At 42.9% G+C, this 18,252-nt stretch overlaps 1 protein-coding gene across 1 annotated transcript in view; it reads right to left on the reverse strand.

Moving 5' to 3' along the window:
• Window positions 1-18,252, reverse strand: part of IQCH (IQ motif containing H) — a 224,238-nt gene that overhangs the window by 23,829 nt on the left and 182,157 nt on the right. The window contains exon 18 of the mRNA XM_044925394.1: window positions 8,169-8,339. Coding sequence (XP_044781329.1) covers window positions 8,169-8,339 — 171 coding nt within the window. The remainder of the gene's footprint in view (window positions 1-8,168; window positions 8,340-18,252) is intronic.

Genomic DNA, 18,252 nt, shown 5'->3' on the forward strand with positions numbered 1-18,252 from the left:
AACAAACACCTAGTACTTGATACACAGTAGCTACTATTATTTTTGCTGTTTCTTTGAAGACTTCCACAGGGCTTGGGAGCATTGTAGACCTATACCAAATGTAATTTTCCAGGCTGTTCCTTCCTTAACTGGTACCTGGGATATTGAGCATTACGACCATAATTTAATGTTTTCCAAACTCGATTGGTCAATGCTCTGAACTCTTCAGTGTCTCCTTCTTGCCTTCAAGACTCCCCAACTTTCTCAATCACTTTTCCCCAATCACTTTTCCCACTCCCTGCCTCCCATAATCTCTGTCCCAGTCCAGCTGGTTCATAATAGACCACAGTCTCTCTTCAGCTACTGTCCTTTCTGCTGGAGAGGGTCTCCCTCTCCTTGTCATATGGTGACTGCCTTAGTCTGTAAGGCCAGACCAAGTTCTATGTTCTGAGCAAAGTGTTCTCTGTCCCCATCTGTCCACAATTGTTTCTCCTGAGAACCCCAGCAGCAAGTTAAGGGACTATCACTCAAAAGGCATTTAAATGAGAACTCATGGTTTTCCTTTGTGTGTGCGCAATCTATTTTATATTTCTTTTCAACTCTTCAAGGACAGGGACTTTGCCAAATGTCCCTGTATCCTGGATGCTTTGTGAAATTCCTAGCTTAAGTGCTTAATAAATGTGTTATAATAATGCAAATAAAGATGAACATACATGATACACCTATATTTTTAAAAGACTTAACCAAGTCTGCAGTCTCTACAGGCAAAAACAGCCAACGATCTAGGGTTGTCTTTAATTCAGACTGACAGCATAGATGACAGTGTTGTCTCAAGGATTAGATGAGTTCATAAAGACCTTGGAACAGTGTCTGGCACAGAGTAAGCCCTCAGAAACAAGCTAGCTCTTATTAACATTTGTTAAGCTAAATTACTTCACAAATAAGATAAAATACTTGAAATTAAACAACCAACCAGTAAATCTTTTCAACAGAAAGGGACTTCAATCAGAAAACCTGGGCTTTTCTACTCACTTAACTTTATGATCTTGGGCAGCTCACTTACCTTTACCTTTAGCCTTACTTTCCTTTAATCTATAAAATGAGTATGATAGCCCATGTCTTAATTATTCTTGGGGTTATCATGGGGATCAAATAAGCTCAGTTAAGTTGCTTAGTTGCATCAGACTCTTTGTGACCCCATGGACTGCAGCACGCCAGGCATCCCTGTCCATCACCAACTCCCGGAATTTGCTTAAACTCATGTCCATCAAGTCGGTGATGCCATTCAAACATCCCATTCTGTGGTCCCCTTCTCCTCCTGTCTTCAATCTTTCCCAGCACCAAGGTCTTTTCCAATGAGTCAATTCTTCACATCAGGTGGCCAAAGTATTAGACTTTCAACTTCTGCATCAGTCCTTCCAATAAATATTCAGGACTGATTTCCTTTAGGATTGACTGGAACTCCCTGCAGTCCAAGGGACTCTCAAGCGTCTTCTCCAACAGTACAGTTCAGAAGCATCAATTCTTCAGTGCTCAGCTTTCTTTATGGTCCAACTCTCCTCTCACATCTATACATGACTACTGGAAAAACCATAGCTTTGACTAGATGGACCCTTGTTGGCAAAGTAATGTCTCTTTTTTTTTAATATGCTGTCCAGATTGGTCATAGCTTTTCTTCCAAGGAGCAGGTGTCTTTTAATTTCATGGCTGCAGTCACCGTCTGCAGTGATTTTGGAGCCCAAAAGAATAAAGTCTGTCACTCTTTCCATTGTTTCCCTATCTATTTGCTATGAAGTGATGGAACCAGATGCCATGATCTTCGTTTTTTGACTGTTGTTTTAAGCCAGCTTTTTCACTCTCCTCTTTCACTTTCATTAAGAGGCTCTTCAGTTCCTCTATGCTTTCTGCATATCTAAGGTTATTGATATTTCTCCCAGCAATCTTGATTCCATCTTGTGCTTCATCCATCCCGGCATTTCGTATGATGTACTCTGCATAGGGTAACAAAATACAGCCTTTCCCAATTTGGATCCAGTCTGTTGTTCCATGTCCCATTCTAACTGTTGCTTCTTGATCTGCATACAGATTTCTCAGGAGGCAGGTCAGGTGGTCTGGTATTCCCATCTGTGTAAGAATTTTCCAGAGTTTGTTGTGATCCACACAGTCAAAAGTTTTGGCATAGTCAATAAAGCAGAAATAGATGTTTTTCTGGAACTCTCTTGTTTTTTCTATGATCCAACAGATGTTGGCTATTTGATCTCTGACTCCTCTGCCTTTTCTAAATCCAGCTTGAACATCTGGAAGTTCATGGTTCATGTACTGTTGAAACCTTACTTGAAAAATTTGAGCATTACTTTGATACCATGTGAAATGAGTACAAATGTGCAGTAGTTGGAACATTCTTTGGCATTGCCTTTCTTTGGGATTGGAATAAAAACTGACCTTTTCCAGGACTGTGGCCATGGCTGAGTTTTCCAAATTTGCTAGCATATTGAGTATAGCACTTTCACGTATCATCTTTTAGGATTTGAAATAGCTCAGCTGGAATTCCATCATCTCCGCTAGCTTTGTTTGTAGTGATGCTTCCTAAGGCCCACTTGACTTCAGACTCCAGTATGTCTAGCTCTAGGTGAGTAACCACACCATCATGGTTATTTGGGTCATTAAGATCTTGTTTGTATAGTTCTTCTGTGTATTCTTGCCACCTTTTCTTAACATCTTCTGCTTCTGTTAGGTCCATACCATTTCTGTCCTTTATTATGCTTGTCTTTTCACAAAATGTTCCCTTGGTATCTCTAATTTTCTTGAAGAGATCTCTAGTCTTTCCCATTCTGTTGTTTTCCTCTGTTTCTTTGCACTGATCACTGAGGAAGGCTTTCTTATCTCTCCTTGCTATTCTTTGGAACTCTGCATTCAGATGGGTATATCTTTCCTTTTCTCTTTTGCCTTTAGCGTATCTTCTTTTCTCAGCTATTTGTAAGGCCTCCTCAGATAACCATTGTGCCTGTTTGCATTTCTTCTTCTTGGAGATGATTTTGATCACTGCCTCCTATACAATGTCACAAACCTCCGTCCACAGTTCTTCAGGCACTCTGTCTATTGGATCTAATCCTTTGAATCTATTTGTCACTTCCACTGTATAATAGTAAGGGATTTGATTTAGGTCATACCTTAATGGTCTAGTGGTTAAATAAGCTCACATCTATTTAAAGTGTAAAGCATTATACAAATTATAACAAATAGAAAGCATCATTTTTAACCAACTTGCTTCTAATGCTGTAAAATCCATTTAGGTTTACCAAGGGAGTCATAATCTAAATGGGTTTTATTGCATCAGAAGACTCCTCCACAACCATCTGGACCATTCAGGGCTCACTGAGTCCTGGCCTAGCTCAGAGCAGATTAGGAGCCCATGGATAATGGTAATATGTCTGCAAATAACCTCATCACACACGGAGATGAAGCCTCTTTTGGAAGAAGACTTTTTCCATGGCTTCACTCAGATTTCTTCAGGGATGAGCTGAAGCTGTACTCTGGGGTTGAATCATTGACTCTCAGCCAACACAAGGCAGGTTGGGTAGCACAATGGTCAGACACTCAAGCCTGGGCATAATTCTGGCGCACACACTTGCTTGTTGAGTGACTTTCCACAAGTTGCTTAACATTTCTTATCTCAGTCTTCCTATCTAAAAATGAGCATACTAATAGCACCTGTCTCATATATTATGTTGTATAAAGATTCATGTAAAGCACTTGGTTAAAGTACCTGGTGAGGAGTAAAGGCTCAGTATATTTTGGATATTATTATCATGTTATTATAGGCATTGTAGTTCTATGCTGGCCTATCTCGGTCCTTTGCAAAACTTAGAGCTCTTTACTACTTATCCTTATATCCCCTGTGCTTAGCAGAATGCTTGGCACAAAGTAGGTGAACTTACTTCCAGTTGATTCTGGCTGAAAGTTTTGACTGATAGCTAAGGTGTGGCTGGTGAGGACTTACAATGTGACCTTGTCACAACAGTGTTACACCTTTCTAAAAGATTCTTCAAGAAAAAGACCTTTCAATGGAAGGCTGTGGGGATGGGCCCTTCCTGTGTCTCCTTACAGGGCAAATTCCCCATCCACAGGCCTCACTGTACATGAGGGTGCCTAGGTCAGGCTTGAAACAGAGTCCTACTCTACATACAGGCCCCATAAAAAGTAAATGCCTCAGGAGACTCTAGGGGTCATTTAGGCCTCCCCTATTTTGCAAAACAGGAAACTGAGGCCCGAGAAAGGATCAGAATTCCTGACCCCTGACTTCCAGTGCAGTCATGTTCTCTCCAAATTCCCACTGGCCACGTTTGGAGTGTGTGGAAATTTCAGAGATTAGCCTTTTCTAGGAAAACAAGGGGGGAAAAAATAGAAGGCAAAATATTACTGGTAGAAGTCTAGTTTTATTAAACTACCTTTCTAAATCACAATCTAACAAGAACGCTTCAAGCTAAATAAAGGAAGCTTGAAATACTCCTTTTCACTGGAGAATATAATTTTGCTTCAACCACAATTTAAATTGATTTAGTTCTGAGCACCAGCACTTGAAGTGTGGAGCACATTCTATTTTCGCCATGATACTTGCTTTGACAGTGATGCATTTCAGTTGACATAGTTGAAATCCTTATGTAATAAATCTCTGCCTGAAAATTAATCATGTTTATAATATTCTGAGAATTAATAACACCCATTGTTCAAATCATTAACTTAAAAAAGGAGCTTCCAAAATCTGTTCTCGGCAGTAAGGGACCACAAATAAATGAATGTTTGATAAAATAATCCAAGTAGCAGTTTAACAAGCGTAAACTTGAATGTGGTGGCAATAACACAGAACTATTGTTTAAGGGTTGGCAGAGGCTGATGAGGTTCTTATTTCAGTTACGAAGCAGGCATCCACATGCATAATGAACTGCTCTCTGAATTATTAATGTGTTGCTTATTTAGCCTCATCTGTCTAGAAGATAATGTATCCTAACTCTAATGAGTGATTGGTTTTGTACATAATTACAGTAGCAGCAGTAGTGGGGAAATGTGTGCCTTCAAAGAAGGAATTCTAAAAATAAAGTCATCACATAAACTCTGCTGTTGTTGCATTCTATCAAAATCAAACCCGAAGCGTTGGAGAATTCATAATAAATTACAGGAGACAGAATCATTATTAACATCATAATTTAACACAAAAGGTTTTACTTAATCATTCATTACAGATCATGTGCTGTTAAAATGCTTATAAATGACTGGGGTTGTTTTATGATGTTTGCAGAGATGATCCCTTTTGGCCACCTCACCAGCTATGGTGTGGAGGGTCCATTGAGAGAGAAGAACAGTAAAAACGGGTAGAAAAGGATAACAATTCATGTCCACTCTGACAGAATGTTAATTAAAAGTTAAAAAGCCGTTAGGTGACTCCTTTTCATTTTCAAAACACACACGTCTGGGACTCATCTGATCTTGTTTCCACCTTCAAGTGGTTATTTGTGGAGGACACTGGACCAGAAGTCCGTGCACGTGGTCTGCTGCTGCTGCTGCTGCTGCTGCTAAGTTGCTTCAGTCGTGTCCGACTCTGTGCGACCCCATAGACGGCAGCCCACCAGGCTCCCCCGTCTCTGGGATTCTCCAGGCAAGAACACTGGAGTGGGTTGCCATTTCCTTCTCCAGTGCATGAAAGTGAAAAGTGAAAGTGAAGTCTCTCAGTCGTGTCCAACTCTTAGTGACCCCATGGACTGCAGCCTACCAGGCTCCTCCGTCTAAATGGGTCTAAATGGGAGTGATTGGCCACCTTTTTCTACTAAGGGGACAATAGCTCTTCTTAGAGTTCAGAAAAGTTTTTGCTTTCCCCCTGCACAGCATATTATTTAAAGGAATAGGCCCAAACTGGAAATCTTTTATAGGCACTCACTCTGAACGCGCCCTCATTATGGCTAGGTCTATCTGTGTGTTTCCTTTTTCTTGTCTTCTGGTTTGTCAGCTGACTGATTGTAAACTGGACGACATCACAGTCTGTTCACACTTGTTCAGGAGCTTCACTTTGGCTGTAAACTGCACCATGTGCATGTGTGCATGCTTCCTTTAAAACTTTCCCATCACATGTACACATACGCACAGGAGCATGTGTGTACACACGTGCACAGTGGCACCAGAGTGAAAACGTCCATTTATCTTTCTACAACCAAAAGTACTTCCAGTTTGTCCCTCCCTCAGTAAACCTGCATAGCTCTTCTTCAGTGATGGTAGAGATGTTTGATTTACTGAAGATCATAATGCTTCCCTCTTGAGTGCAGACAATTCCTAAAAGTGTTTAAGACTCTTGATCACAGGAGAATTCCTATATGTTGCCTTTAGCTAGGATTGAAATCTATAGGCAAGAAGGGGAAGATGGGAGAGTGCTTCTAATTCCAAGTGAAGCCTCTGCTTGCAGGTTTCTGAAGCAACATATTTAAATGCAGCGAATTGTCTTTGGAAGTCTTGCATTGAATACTAACTCAGCTTCCAACTTCCTTTGGGAAATGGCATGGAGTTAGGTTTGCTAAGCCAGAAGGTATCAAATTCTACTGCTGTCCCTCCCTTTGGCACTGAACTTAGAGTCTTGTAAAGGTCCCTTTGGTGAGGACAGGGGAACAGGTAGGACCAAACCTGGGATATCCCTAGCAAGGTCCTAGGTCTGTTTCTCATCCCTAGTCCAATTCTGCTTCTTGTCTTAATAAGCAAAGAGATCTAAGGGATTTGCATGAACAAGGGTATCTCACAGAACAAGTGAATTGAGGAGAAGAAGGAGGAGGCCGCTGCTTGAGCCCCCCAAGACATCTGGCACCCTTTTCAGGCTACCCTTCCAAGTGTATGCTGAGTTCCTGCTAAGGAAGTTGATATAGGGATCCTTGGCAGAGTCAAAAAAGGGTTCTCTAAACCCAGAGGTGTCTCTTGGATCCAAAGAGACTCAAGAGAGAGGCAGCAGATAATGCTCTGTAATGATATCTCTAGGGAATGGGTGTGGGGGTTCTATTAACCACTGGCATTCCTCTTTTATCTGCTTGACATATTCACATCTCAAGTAGGGCTTCATTTGCAAAAGGGCACAGAGCTCACTATTGTGAGAGGAGGCAGAAGAAACCCTCTGGCATTGTCAGAGCAGCTGTGGCTTAAGCCCCAATCTGCTCGCATATCCCACCTATAGGAAGGGCCATCTGGTCCTCTTGACCTTTGAACTCCTTCCCCAGGACCAACCTAGCCCACTGTCCCCATAGAGGTTTACCCTTTGTTACCCAGAGTCCTGAGGTTCGTAAACCTTAACCAGTGCCAGAACTACTGCCTCCAGCCCCCTAGAGATAGGCTAGTGATGAGATGGGAGACTGGGCCATGGATCATGAGGGGCCACATCAAACAAGCTGAGAAGTTGGGATTTTCCCAAAAATGACAGGAGTCATTTCAGAATCATAAGCAGGGGAGTAACATGCTCAGATTTGCCTTGACTGCCTTGACTACCTTGAGAGGAGGCAGGGAATCTTAATGAGAAGCTATTATAACACAGGTGTGAGACCCTGAAAGCTGAAATGAAGGCTCTATCTTTGATGGGGAGAGGAAGGGTCAGAGTTGAGGCATTTTAGCAGCAGGCATCAACTTGAGCTGCTTGCCGACTGGATGCTGGGACATAGGGTGACTAATCAGCTTCTGGCCCAACTCACCAAGAGGAAGTATAAGGAAGGAGAGACCACGAGTGCAATTATGGGTAGTTTGAGCCTGAAGACTCTCCAACATTCTGTTGAATGTGGAATTGAGGAGTCGGAGGCTCAAAAAAGAGATTTGGGCTAGAAAAATACAGGTTTGCTTGGAAGCTTCTGGTAACTGCAGCAGTGGATATAGATATACTTGTCCTGGGAAGTGAACTGAGAAGAGAACAGAGGGGAACACCCAGACATCCAGCCCTGGAAAGCCCCATGCTCTTCCGTCCTTCCACATGGTGCTTTTCCCCATTTCTACAATCTCAGTTCCTACAGAATGCTGCCTCCCCTCTCCTACATTCCTATGCCAGAAGCCCATTTTGGGAGATTCAAAGATTTACCTGAAATTCTTTCTTCCCTCTGGACCCATGGAGCTTGGCACACAACCAGAGCTCAGTAAATGGCACTGAGGAGAATCAGGAGGCATCATTGGTCACTTACCGGCCCTTTGTGAACATTTAGGTTGTTCATTTTCTTGTCTTTCTTGGGAGCAAAGCGGGGCACTTCAAGGGTGCTCAAACTGCAATCCAGGTGGCCATTGGTCAAGTATAAGGTGAGCTGAGTCAGGGCCAGCTGGTCACTGTACGAGAGATTGAGGCCTGTTGCCCACACCTGCGTACAACAGGAAGCACAGAAGTGAGGGTACGAACCGCCAGCAGGAGAGAAGGCCCCCACCATCCATGACCGCCCCAAACCACCCTGAACCACACCAGACCCAACTACACCAGTGAATACATGACTTAAGATGCTCTTGCTCATGTTTCTCCTTTGTTCAACAGAAGGATAGAGCCTTCAATCTGATTCTTGTCGGAAGATTCAAGGTTCCTGTGGGGGGTTTACACAACTGGAGATACCTGGCCAAGATAATCTGATGGAGAGGCCTGGTTCTGAAAGTCTCCTGTACCCTTTGATTTTTCTGCCTGTGGTTGGCCATTTCTAAAGTGGCCAGTGCAAGGCTTTCAACTGAGAAATGAAGTTGGATGGGAACTCCAGAGGATGGGGAGTTACAGGGGAGCAGACAGAGAAGGCAAAGGGTGAGTAAATATTAGAAAAGGGCAGTTTGCCCTGGCTTCAGAAAAAGCATTGCTGGCTTCTCTGGGAATTGCAATATGATTCTTCTTTTTTTTGGAGGGAAAATAACTTTTTTATTGTGAAAAGTTTAAATTTAGTTGGGTTTTTTTTTTGTTGTTAAATTGGAGGATAATTGCTTTACAATGTTGTGTTGGTGTTTCTGCAGTATAACAATGCAAATCAGCTATAGTTACATATATATATATAATTCTCCTCCTTCTTGCACCTCCCTCCTCGCTCCCATCCCAGCTCTCTGGGCTGTCACAGAGCACCAGGCTGGGTTCTCTATAATGCAGCAGCTTCCCACTGCTGCTGCTGCTAAGTCACTTCAGTCGTGTCCAATTCTGTGTGACCCTATAGACAGCAGCCCACCAGACTCCCCTGTCCCTGGGATTCTCCAGGCAAGAACATTGGAGTGGATTGCCATTTCCTTCTCCAATGCATAAAAGTGAAAAGTGAAAGTGAAGTTGCTCAGTCGTGTCCGACTCTGACCGACCCCATGGACTGCAGCCCACCAGGCTCTTCTGTCCATGGGATATTCCAGGCAAGAGTACTGGAGTGGGGTGCCATTGCCTTCTCCAACTAGCTATCTATTTTACACATGATACTGTACATATGTCAATGCTGCTTTCTTAATTCATCCTTTCCTCTCCTACCCTGCTGTGTCCACAAGTTCTCTACGTCTGCATCTCTATTTCTTCCTTGCAAATAATTTCATCAGTACTATTTTCCTAGATTCTATATGTTGCAATATGATTCTTAAAGGAAGCTTAGGGTTGGCCGATAAGCCTTAGCTCTACCACTATTTTCACCTTAAGAGTACAAGAAAGTAATTTCACCTACCCTATGCCAGGAAACCATGACAGCAGTCACCATAGCTGAATACCAGGGTTATTAGAGGGATGCGTGTGTGCATGCATGCTCAGTTGTTCAGTTGTGTCCAACTCTTTGTGACCGCTTGGAATGCAGCCCACCGGGCTCCTCTGTCCATGGAATTTGCCAGGCAAGAATACTGGAGTAGGTTGCCATTTCTTACTCCAGGGGATCTTCCTGACCCAGGGATCAAACTCCTGTCTCCTATGTTTCCTGCATTAGCAGGTGGATTCTTTACCACTGTGCCTAGAAGGATAGTATGATATAATAGAAATTAAAATGCTTTGAGAGACAGATACATGTAAGCAATAAGTTACTCTTAAGTTATTAGATGCTTGATTAATGTGCAGTAACTCCCTTGACAGATACTTACTGAGCATCTACTAGGTGCTAAACTGCTGTTGGCAAAGTGGGGCATGTGCTGCCTTCTCCTGTGGCAGACCATCCTTAATTTCTCTTGTCACTCCTGCACCCTACACTGAATCCAGAATCCTCCTCAGTTCAATGCTCAAGGCATATTAATGTGCTAGTCATCTAAGTGTGAAAGGCAGAGACATGGATCCTATACCGAGAAGGGGAAGACAGAATCATATTCCATTAATTATAACACAATGAATACTTGAGGGATGGAACAAAGTGCCACCAAAGCAGGACTGGACAGATCAGGTTTGGCTAGTGATGTCAGGGCTGCATCATGGAGAAAGTAACCTCTAAGCTTTGACAAGTCACACACGTATGACCAGTCTCCTTGTATCAAGTATCTCCAGTGTGCCAGGGGCTTCACAGACATCTCGGATCTTTATAATAACCTTAAATATAACAGCTCTGTGTCACTGATAAAGAAACAGAGGTTCAGAGAGGTAACCGGGTCTAGGAAGTGGTGGTACTGGGGTTTGAATCCAGTTTGAATACAGTTCTGCCTGGCACTAAGTCCACCCTCTGCCCCTTCCCTGCTGGAGGAGATGCCGTCGATCCTGACCCAGTCCATCCTTACCCTGGACCAGTTTCCCAGTCATACTACAAGCTAAAGCACAGAGGACAAAAATGTTTTTGTTTAATATCTCCATGCCATGGAAATGTCTTGTGGAGAAAACATGAAGTATTGTGTTTCTGGAGTATGCTGTAATTAGCAGTAATGCATTTTCACTGTAGGAAGTTGGAAACTAACACATTTTCGTGAAGATTTGATTAAATAGTTTTTCCCCTTAGAAGGCCTACATGTGCCTCACACACCAACTTGGTATGTTAAAATACATAATACATCTGCCCTAGAGTGGACGCCTCTCAAACAAATCTAGCAGTGAGTGACTTGAGTAAGCATTGAATGTAAATGGCATCATTATAAGGATATTAAGAGGTCAGCCTGTCAAGGCCCCTTGCTAAACTGAAGCTAATTTCAGGAGTCATATTCGCACAGTAATGCCCTTTTATAATAGCAAATAAATCACATTTGCAACAATTGTTAAAAACTAACTGCCAAGTATCTGTTGCGGTTGTAAATATCCTATTTGTCAACTTAAATATTTCCTGCTGTATGGCATAAAATGCAAATCAGATGGGGACAGCTACTTTTCCTTAATATGAGAAAGTGAACTTGGTGTTCTTACATGGCGGGCAATTTTTTTCCAGAGCTTCTATTGGTGTTGCAGAGTCCTTGACCAAAGGAATTACATATAACAAACATTACTAATATTATGTTAATAATATTAATGTTTTGGTGATAAGAATTTTAGTGGGAAGCAGAACACAGTAGGGGAACAAGAATCTAAGAGTTTGAGAGCCCGAATCTGGCCCTCACAACAATGCAAACTTGAAACAGTTATTTAAACTCTCTCAGTCTCAGTATCTTTACATGTAAAACGCACAAATGATAATACATACAAGAGATTTTGAAAGCAAAATAGAATAAATGCATATAAAATTCCCTTACATATTATAAAGTTCAATACAGATGTTATTGATGAATACTAAACATTTCCTTTAAGAGGAGTAGAATTTTAGGAGACACATTTTCAGTTTTCTATGCAGCTATTTGATTGCCGCATTTAATAGCTATTTTCCCCATCCATAAGCATTGGGTTCAACCTCACAGCTCAATCCAGTCTGTGGTTAGGTGTGAACAAGGTTGGTATTACTCTAACTCTGTTTGACCCATGAGGATGCTAAGATCAAAAAGTGGCTTAATGGTTTGCCTAAGATCATAGAGCACAGGCCAGAACTCTGAACTTTTTGTAGACCCAAAGTAATTTTGCTACTCCAGGTTTCCCTAACCCCTTGGTTCACAAAGGAAACAGAACAAATTTCTTCAAGCCTTTTCAACAGCAGGCTTGCCTGAATTGCTCAGATAATTGTTCTATTCTCCATCTGGTTTTTCTATTGAAGACACTGCCTGAGGCATCTTTGTTTTGCGGACAGGGGTTCCTATTTCCCCCTCTAGACTGTCAGGCCTTTAGGGGAAGGTGCTGAGTCTTTGTCTTCTGAGAGCGCCCAGTGTCTGGGGCAGGCTGGCTCCCGGCAGGGCACAGCAGCACCTCTGAAGTTTCACTGTGAACTCCTCCACAGCCTTTCAGCGACTGGGTCTAAGTGGGGCTCTAAAAGCTGGTTTCAGATTTAAAGGCAGAAAATATTCATTGAGCATCAACTCTGCGCCAGCCCCAGGCTTTCACACGTATCTCATTTGGTCCTATTTTGATCTTGGATTTTGCTGTTACCTTTAGAACTCAGTCTCTCTCGACACTGGATACTCCCAACACGCTTTAGATGTGAGATGATGTACACAGCACTGTAAAAAGGCACTGTGACTGGGGTGGAGAGAAGTAGATACATTTTTAAATGTTTAGGAGGTGGCTTTGAGGTTACTTTAGGACTTGAAATTACTAGCTTGATAGGTTAATTGGTTAGATTTGAGGGTGAGGGGAAAACACCATTGAAGGTTAGTGCTTGGAAAGACTCTCAGAAATCATCTAATACAGTCAGTTTATTTTATAAATAGAGTAACTCAAGTGTAAGAAGCAAAGTGGTTTGCCCTGGGTTTCAGAGCCAGGTATCAAAGGGGTGGGACAAGAAGCCAAGGTGTATCAGCTTCCCATTATAAAGCACTTGTTGATAGCTATTTGACTGATTGCTGCTGCTGCTGCTGCTAAGTCGCTTCAGTCGTGTCCGACTCTGTGTGACCCCATAGACGGCAGCCCACCAGGCTCCCCCGTTCCTGGGATTCTCCAGGCAAGAACACTGGAGTGGGTTGCCATTTCCTCCTCCAATGCATGAAAGTGAAAAGTCAAAGTGAAGTCGCTCAGTCGTGTCTGACTCTTAGCGACCTCATGGACTGCAGCCCACCAGGCTCCTCCATCCATGGGATTTTCCAGGCAAGAGTACTGGAGTGGGGTGCCATTGCCTTCTCCGGTTTGACTGATTAATGATATTCAAAACCCATTTTGTCAAAAATGACTACAATACTAGAGAGGTTTACATCAAGGCATTAAGAAGCATGAACAACACAAAAAAATCTTCATCTCAGCATTACTTGTAAAGTTGAAAAATTGCAGCTGTCCAACAGCTGGTCATTGGCTAAGGAGATTATGACACATCCACGCGATGGGAGAGTCTACGACATGATCATTAAAGACAGTGATTGCAAATAACTTTTGATGATGTAGGAAGATACATAAAAGAGCAAGAGAAGGATATAAAGTCATATAGACAATATGACTTCAACTTTGTAAAAATTATATCTAGAAAGGACTAGATGACAATATAACAAAATGTTAACATTAGCAGATTTATGGTAAGTAAAATTATATACAAACTCACGTATATTCTTGATCTGCACTATCTATTATTGTAGCCACTGGACATGTGTACCTATCAAGCACTTGAGATGTGGTTGGTTCAAATTCAGATGTGGTATAAATGTAAAGGCTTGCCTTGTGGCTCAGCTGGTAAAGAATCTGCCCACAGTGCGGGAGACCTGGGTTCGATCCCTGGGTTGGGAAGATCCCCTGGAGAAGGGAAAGGCTACCCACTCCAGTATTTTGGCCTGGAGAATTCCATGGACTATATAGTCCATGGGGACGCAAAGAGTCAGACATGATGGAGGGACTTTCACTTTCACTTTCATAAATGTAAAATACACACCAGACTTTGAAGAATCAGGAGGTAAAAAAGACTGTGAAATATCTCAATATATTTATATGCAGATTACAAATTGAAATGATACTATACATGGATTACATGTCAAATGATACTATCCTGCTTATGTTAAATAAAACACATTATGTATTAAAATTATTTTAATTGATTTTTCAGTTACATTTTAAAATGAGACTACTTCCCTGGTGGCTCAGATGATAAAGAATCTGCCCACAATGCAGGAGACCTGGGTTTGATCCCTGGGTTGGGAAGATCCCCTGGAGAAGGAAATGGCTGCCCATTCTAGTATTCTTGCCTGGGAAGTCCCATGGACAGACATGCCTGGCAGGCTACAGTTCATGGGGCTGCAGAGAGTTGGACACTGCTGAGCGACTAAGCATGACTAGAAAATTAAAATTACACATGTGGCTTACATTTGTGGTTTACATTCTATTTCTAATTTGATTGGTTGCAAAAAAAAGCCCATTGCAGCTTCTGCCAGGGGCAGGGCCAGTGGGGAGAGGGGGCTGGTGGGAGAGGTGCTGCAGAACCCCAGCTCTACACTCCCTGACTGGGCTGGGCTAGACGCAGTCCACAGTGCAGCTGCGGTGGCAGAGCTGGGGCAAGGCAAACTAAAAAGCTACAGCCACCTCAATGCTTCTAAACAAGCATGTGAGAACTGAAGACGGGGTCAGGCAGAGGCGAGCTTGTCCAGAATTGTTCAGTTCTGAGGTTCTGGGTCCTGCTTAGGCTGCAAGCTTTGGGATGAAATGATAATAACATGCTTTGTGTGAGGAGGTGTGGGAGACAGGGTCCTGGTATTGAGCCCTTTTTGCCTCAGGTGTTCCAGGCAGATGGAGGCTGCCTGCTCACCCCTGCTGTTCCTGCCTCTTTCCTGTGACAGGCAGGATGGATGGGTGGCAGAGGGTATAGATGTGGGCAGATGTGCTCAGGCCCTACATCCTGCGACTGTCTCCAAGGGCAAATAAAACAGCAAAGACTTTGGTCTTGCCAACCTTCTCTTTCGGGCATTGGGGTAGGTATGGGATTGAGAGACTAATTGATAGATCAAATAACATTTGTTGAAGAATCAGAGAATTTCAGAGCTGTCAGAGTCTGGAAGTTTTGCAAACCCATCTTTAGGTTTTCTTTCCTCCTTCTTTATTTGTGAGGAAAAGAATCTGATGTTCCAGACAGGGTAAGTGACTTGCTAAAGGTCCTACTCTCAGTACCAGACTCTAAGACAAATATGTGTGACTCTTGGCAAGTCACCTCTCTGGGCCACTTTCCTCCACTAATCAGGGGATAATAGTGAACCCTCCCTCAGCTGCATCTATGAGGCTCACTAGGAAAATTTCTAAGCTTGTGTAGAATCTTTTCTATTTTAAAATTTTTATTTATTATAGAACCTTTTATTCTGATAATAAATTTGGAAAAATAATCAGTAGGTTATAAAGAATATTCAGTCTTTTTTCATTTGAATTTTTAAATTGAAGCATCGTTGATTTACAATACTATGTAAAAGTGCACAGCATAGTGATTCAGTATTTTTACAGATTATACTTGACTTAAAGTTATTATAAAATATTGATTATATTCCCCATGCTTTAAATATATTCTTGTAGTTTATTTTATACATAATAGTTTGTATCTCTTAATCCCTTATTCCTATCTTGCCCCTTTCCTTGTCCCTCTTCCCACAGGTAACTATTAGTTTGTTCTCTGTATCTGTGAGTCTGTTTCCTTTTTTTTTATATTCACTAGTTTACTTTTTAGATTTCACACATAAGTGATAACAAACAGTATTTAGCTTCCTCTGACTTATTTCACTAAGCATAATCACCCCCAGGTTCATCCATATTGTTGCTCATGTGGAATTTTTTAAAAAGGTAGATCCTCCAACTAAGGCTTCCAAGAGATGCAGCACTGGGAATTCATTCACCACAGAGATAACATCAGGCCTTTAGAACAAAGTGCGACACATGACCCACCTTGCTCAGCAGCCTGTCGTGGCTGGAGGACGTGTGCACCACCCTCTGCCCACCTCCATGTCTTTATTCACAGTCCCAACATAATAGGAAACCCACTGTTTGCCCAGTGGATTCTTTCTAGAGTGAAACCAAACCCTCAGTCAGACCCACGGCTATGCCTAAGCTGTGGAGGTCAGGCCACCTCCCTGCTGGCTGGGCTATACAGTCATGGGTGGCCAAGGCTCCCCCTGTCCTTACTGATTCGTCTAAAAACAGAGCCAGGGGCTTATTTCTCACTTGTAACTGTGGAGGCTGGGAATCTACTTGAGGGTGCTGAGCAGAGGAGTGCCATGATATAACATATTTTTAACTGCCCTAGGTGCTATGGGAGAAGAGACCGTGAGATGACAAGGATGGAAACAGGGGGTTCAGAGAGGAGGCTGTTGCAGTAGTCTGGGTGAGAGACGATGGTGGGTGGTTCAGTATGGCGATAGTAGAGGGTGGGAGAAGTGGCCTTGTTATACACACACTTCAAAACTAGAACCTAAAGGGCTTTTTGATGGGTTGAATGCAGGTGTGAGAGAAAGAGAGGAATCAAAGATGTCTCCAAGAACTTTGCCTTGAAAAAAATGGAAGGGTGGGACTTCACTGGTGATCCATGGTTAAGAATCTACCTGCCAATATGGGGGACATGGGTTCAATCCTTGGCCCAAGAAGATCCCACATGCTGCAGGGCAACTAAGCCCCTGCACCCCAACTACTGAAGCTCACACACTCGAGCCTGGGAGCCACAACTCCCCAGCCCACATGCCTTAGAGCCTGTGCTCTGCAATAAGAGAAGCCACTGCAATGAGAAGCCCACTCACTGCAACAAAGACCCAGTACAGTCAAAAATAAGTAAATAGATATTAAAACAACAACAACAAAACGGAAGGGTGGAATTACCGTGTACTGCATGGGACAGATTGCTTAGTTTAAAATTTTAAACTAAGAATAGTTTTAAGGACAAAATTAAGATTTCAGGCTTGGGAGTGTTAAGTGTGAGATGACGTTGTTGAATGGTGTTCTAGAGGATGGGACAGGATTTCAGGCACCTTTTCTCCTTTCTCAGCTACAAAATCAGAAGGATGTGCTTGGCTGGGTTAGGGGGATAAAGCAGAATCAGTCCCTGTAGGGAGGTGTTTTTTCTCTGTTGTTACTTTTGGGCTTTATCTCTCCCTGGTGGAAGAGAGGCAAGGTCTGCAGGACATGAGGCCTTCCCTAGGGGACAAGCTTCTCACTAGGTTTAGGTCAAGATGAAATAAGGCTGAGAACGGCAGGGGAAGCTTGGTAAGGAAAAGAAGTGATGGCAGCTTGAGAGCAATAGAGACCTTGAGGGAGGCAGATGTCTTTACTGGATGGATAGAGCGCTGGACCAGAGTTTCAGGACCTCAGCAGGAGGGAGTGTTGACCTCGCCACTTGCTGTCTGTGTAATCTTAACTTTCTTCGCTCTCTGGGCCTCAGATTCCTTGTCTGTTAACACAGACTAATGTTCATTATTTCTGAGGGTTGTTGTGAAAATCCAGTGACTACATGATATGAGACTATTATCATAGGGTCTGGCAGAAACAAATCTGGATTTGTTCCCTTTGTGACTGCCAGGAACAGAGTCTGGGGTGGAAGTAAGAACTTACTTGCCTGGCTCTTGACTCTGGTATTCTTGCCTGATTCTCAGGCACAGGGTGCACATTTAACTCTTCTCAGATGCTGTTTAAAAATAGGTTCCAGAATCCCATCTATTACACAGAGAACACACTTTCTTAAGTGTTAGTTGCTCAGTTGTGTCTGACTGTGCGACCCCTTGGACTGTAGCCTACCAGGCTCCTCTGTCCATCAGGATTCTTCAGGCAAGAATACTGGAGTGGGTAGCTATTCCCTTCTCCAGGGGATCTTCCTAACCCAGGGAAGCAGCTACTAAGTGAGATGTCTTCCCATCTTGATCACTGAATTGCTAGACAGCATCAAACTCTCCATTGTGGTAAACAACACACCTGATGCTTAATTTTAAGGAATGTGGTACACGGCACTGTAAGAATTTTACTTAGGAAAATATTGATGTGATTATGATTTTGGGGAAGAATTGTTTGTATTACATAAAAATATCAATAGACAGGCACAGGGGACTGCAGCCTCTTGGCATGTTGCCACCTAGTGGCGGCTTCTGAGATGGCCCCGTCTCTCAGAGAGGTGAACTGCAGTTTCTGCTGGTTGGGGCAGTCACCCTGGGCCCTGATCAACAGTTGAGACTCCTAGTATTCATCTCGGAAGCCTTCCAATATATTAATTCTATATATCGTTCTCGGCACAGTTAAAATCACAGCTCCACAAGACTTTCTCAGAGCAACCAGAGTTCTCTCTCCTACCCATCTGGCCACTACCTGATGTTGGGCCTTTGGAGTTCATGGGGCTAAAGGCAGCGACAAATCTGGGCCCTGCTACTTAG

This window comes from Bubalus bubalis, chromosome 11 (assembly GCF_019923935.1).
Source record: "Bubalus bubalis isolate 160015118507 breed Murrah chromosome 11, NDDB_SH_1, whole genome shotgun sequence".
In the NCBI taxonomy this organism is placed as follows: Eukaryota; Metazoa; Chordata; class Mammalia; order Artiodactyla; family Bovidae; genus Bubalus; species Bubalus bubalis.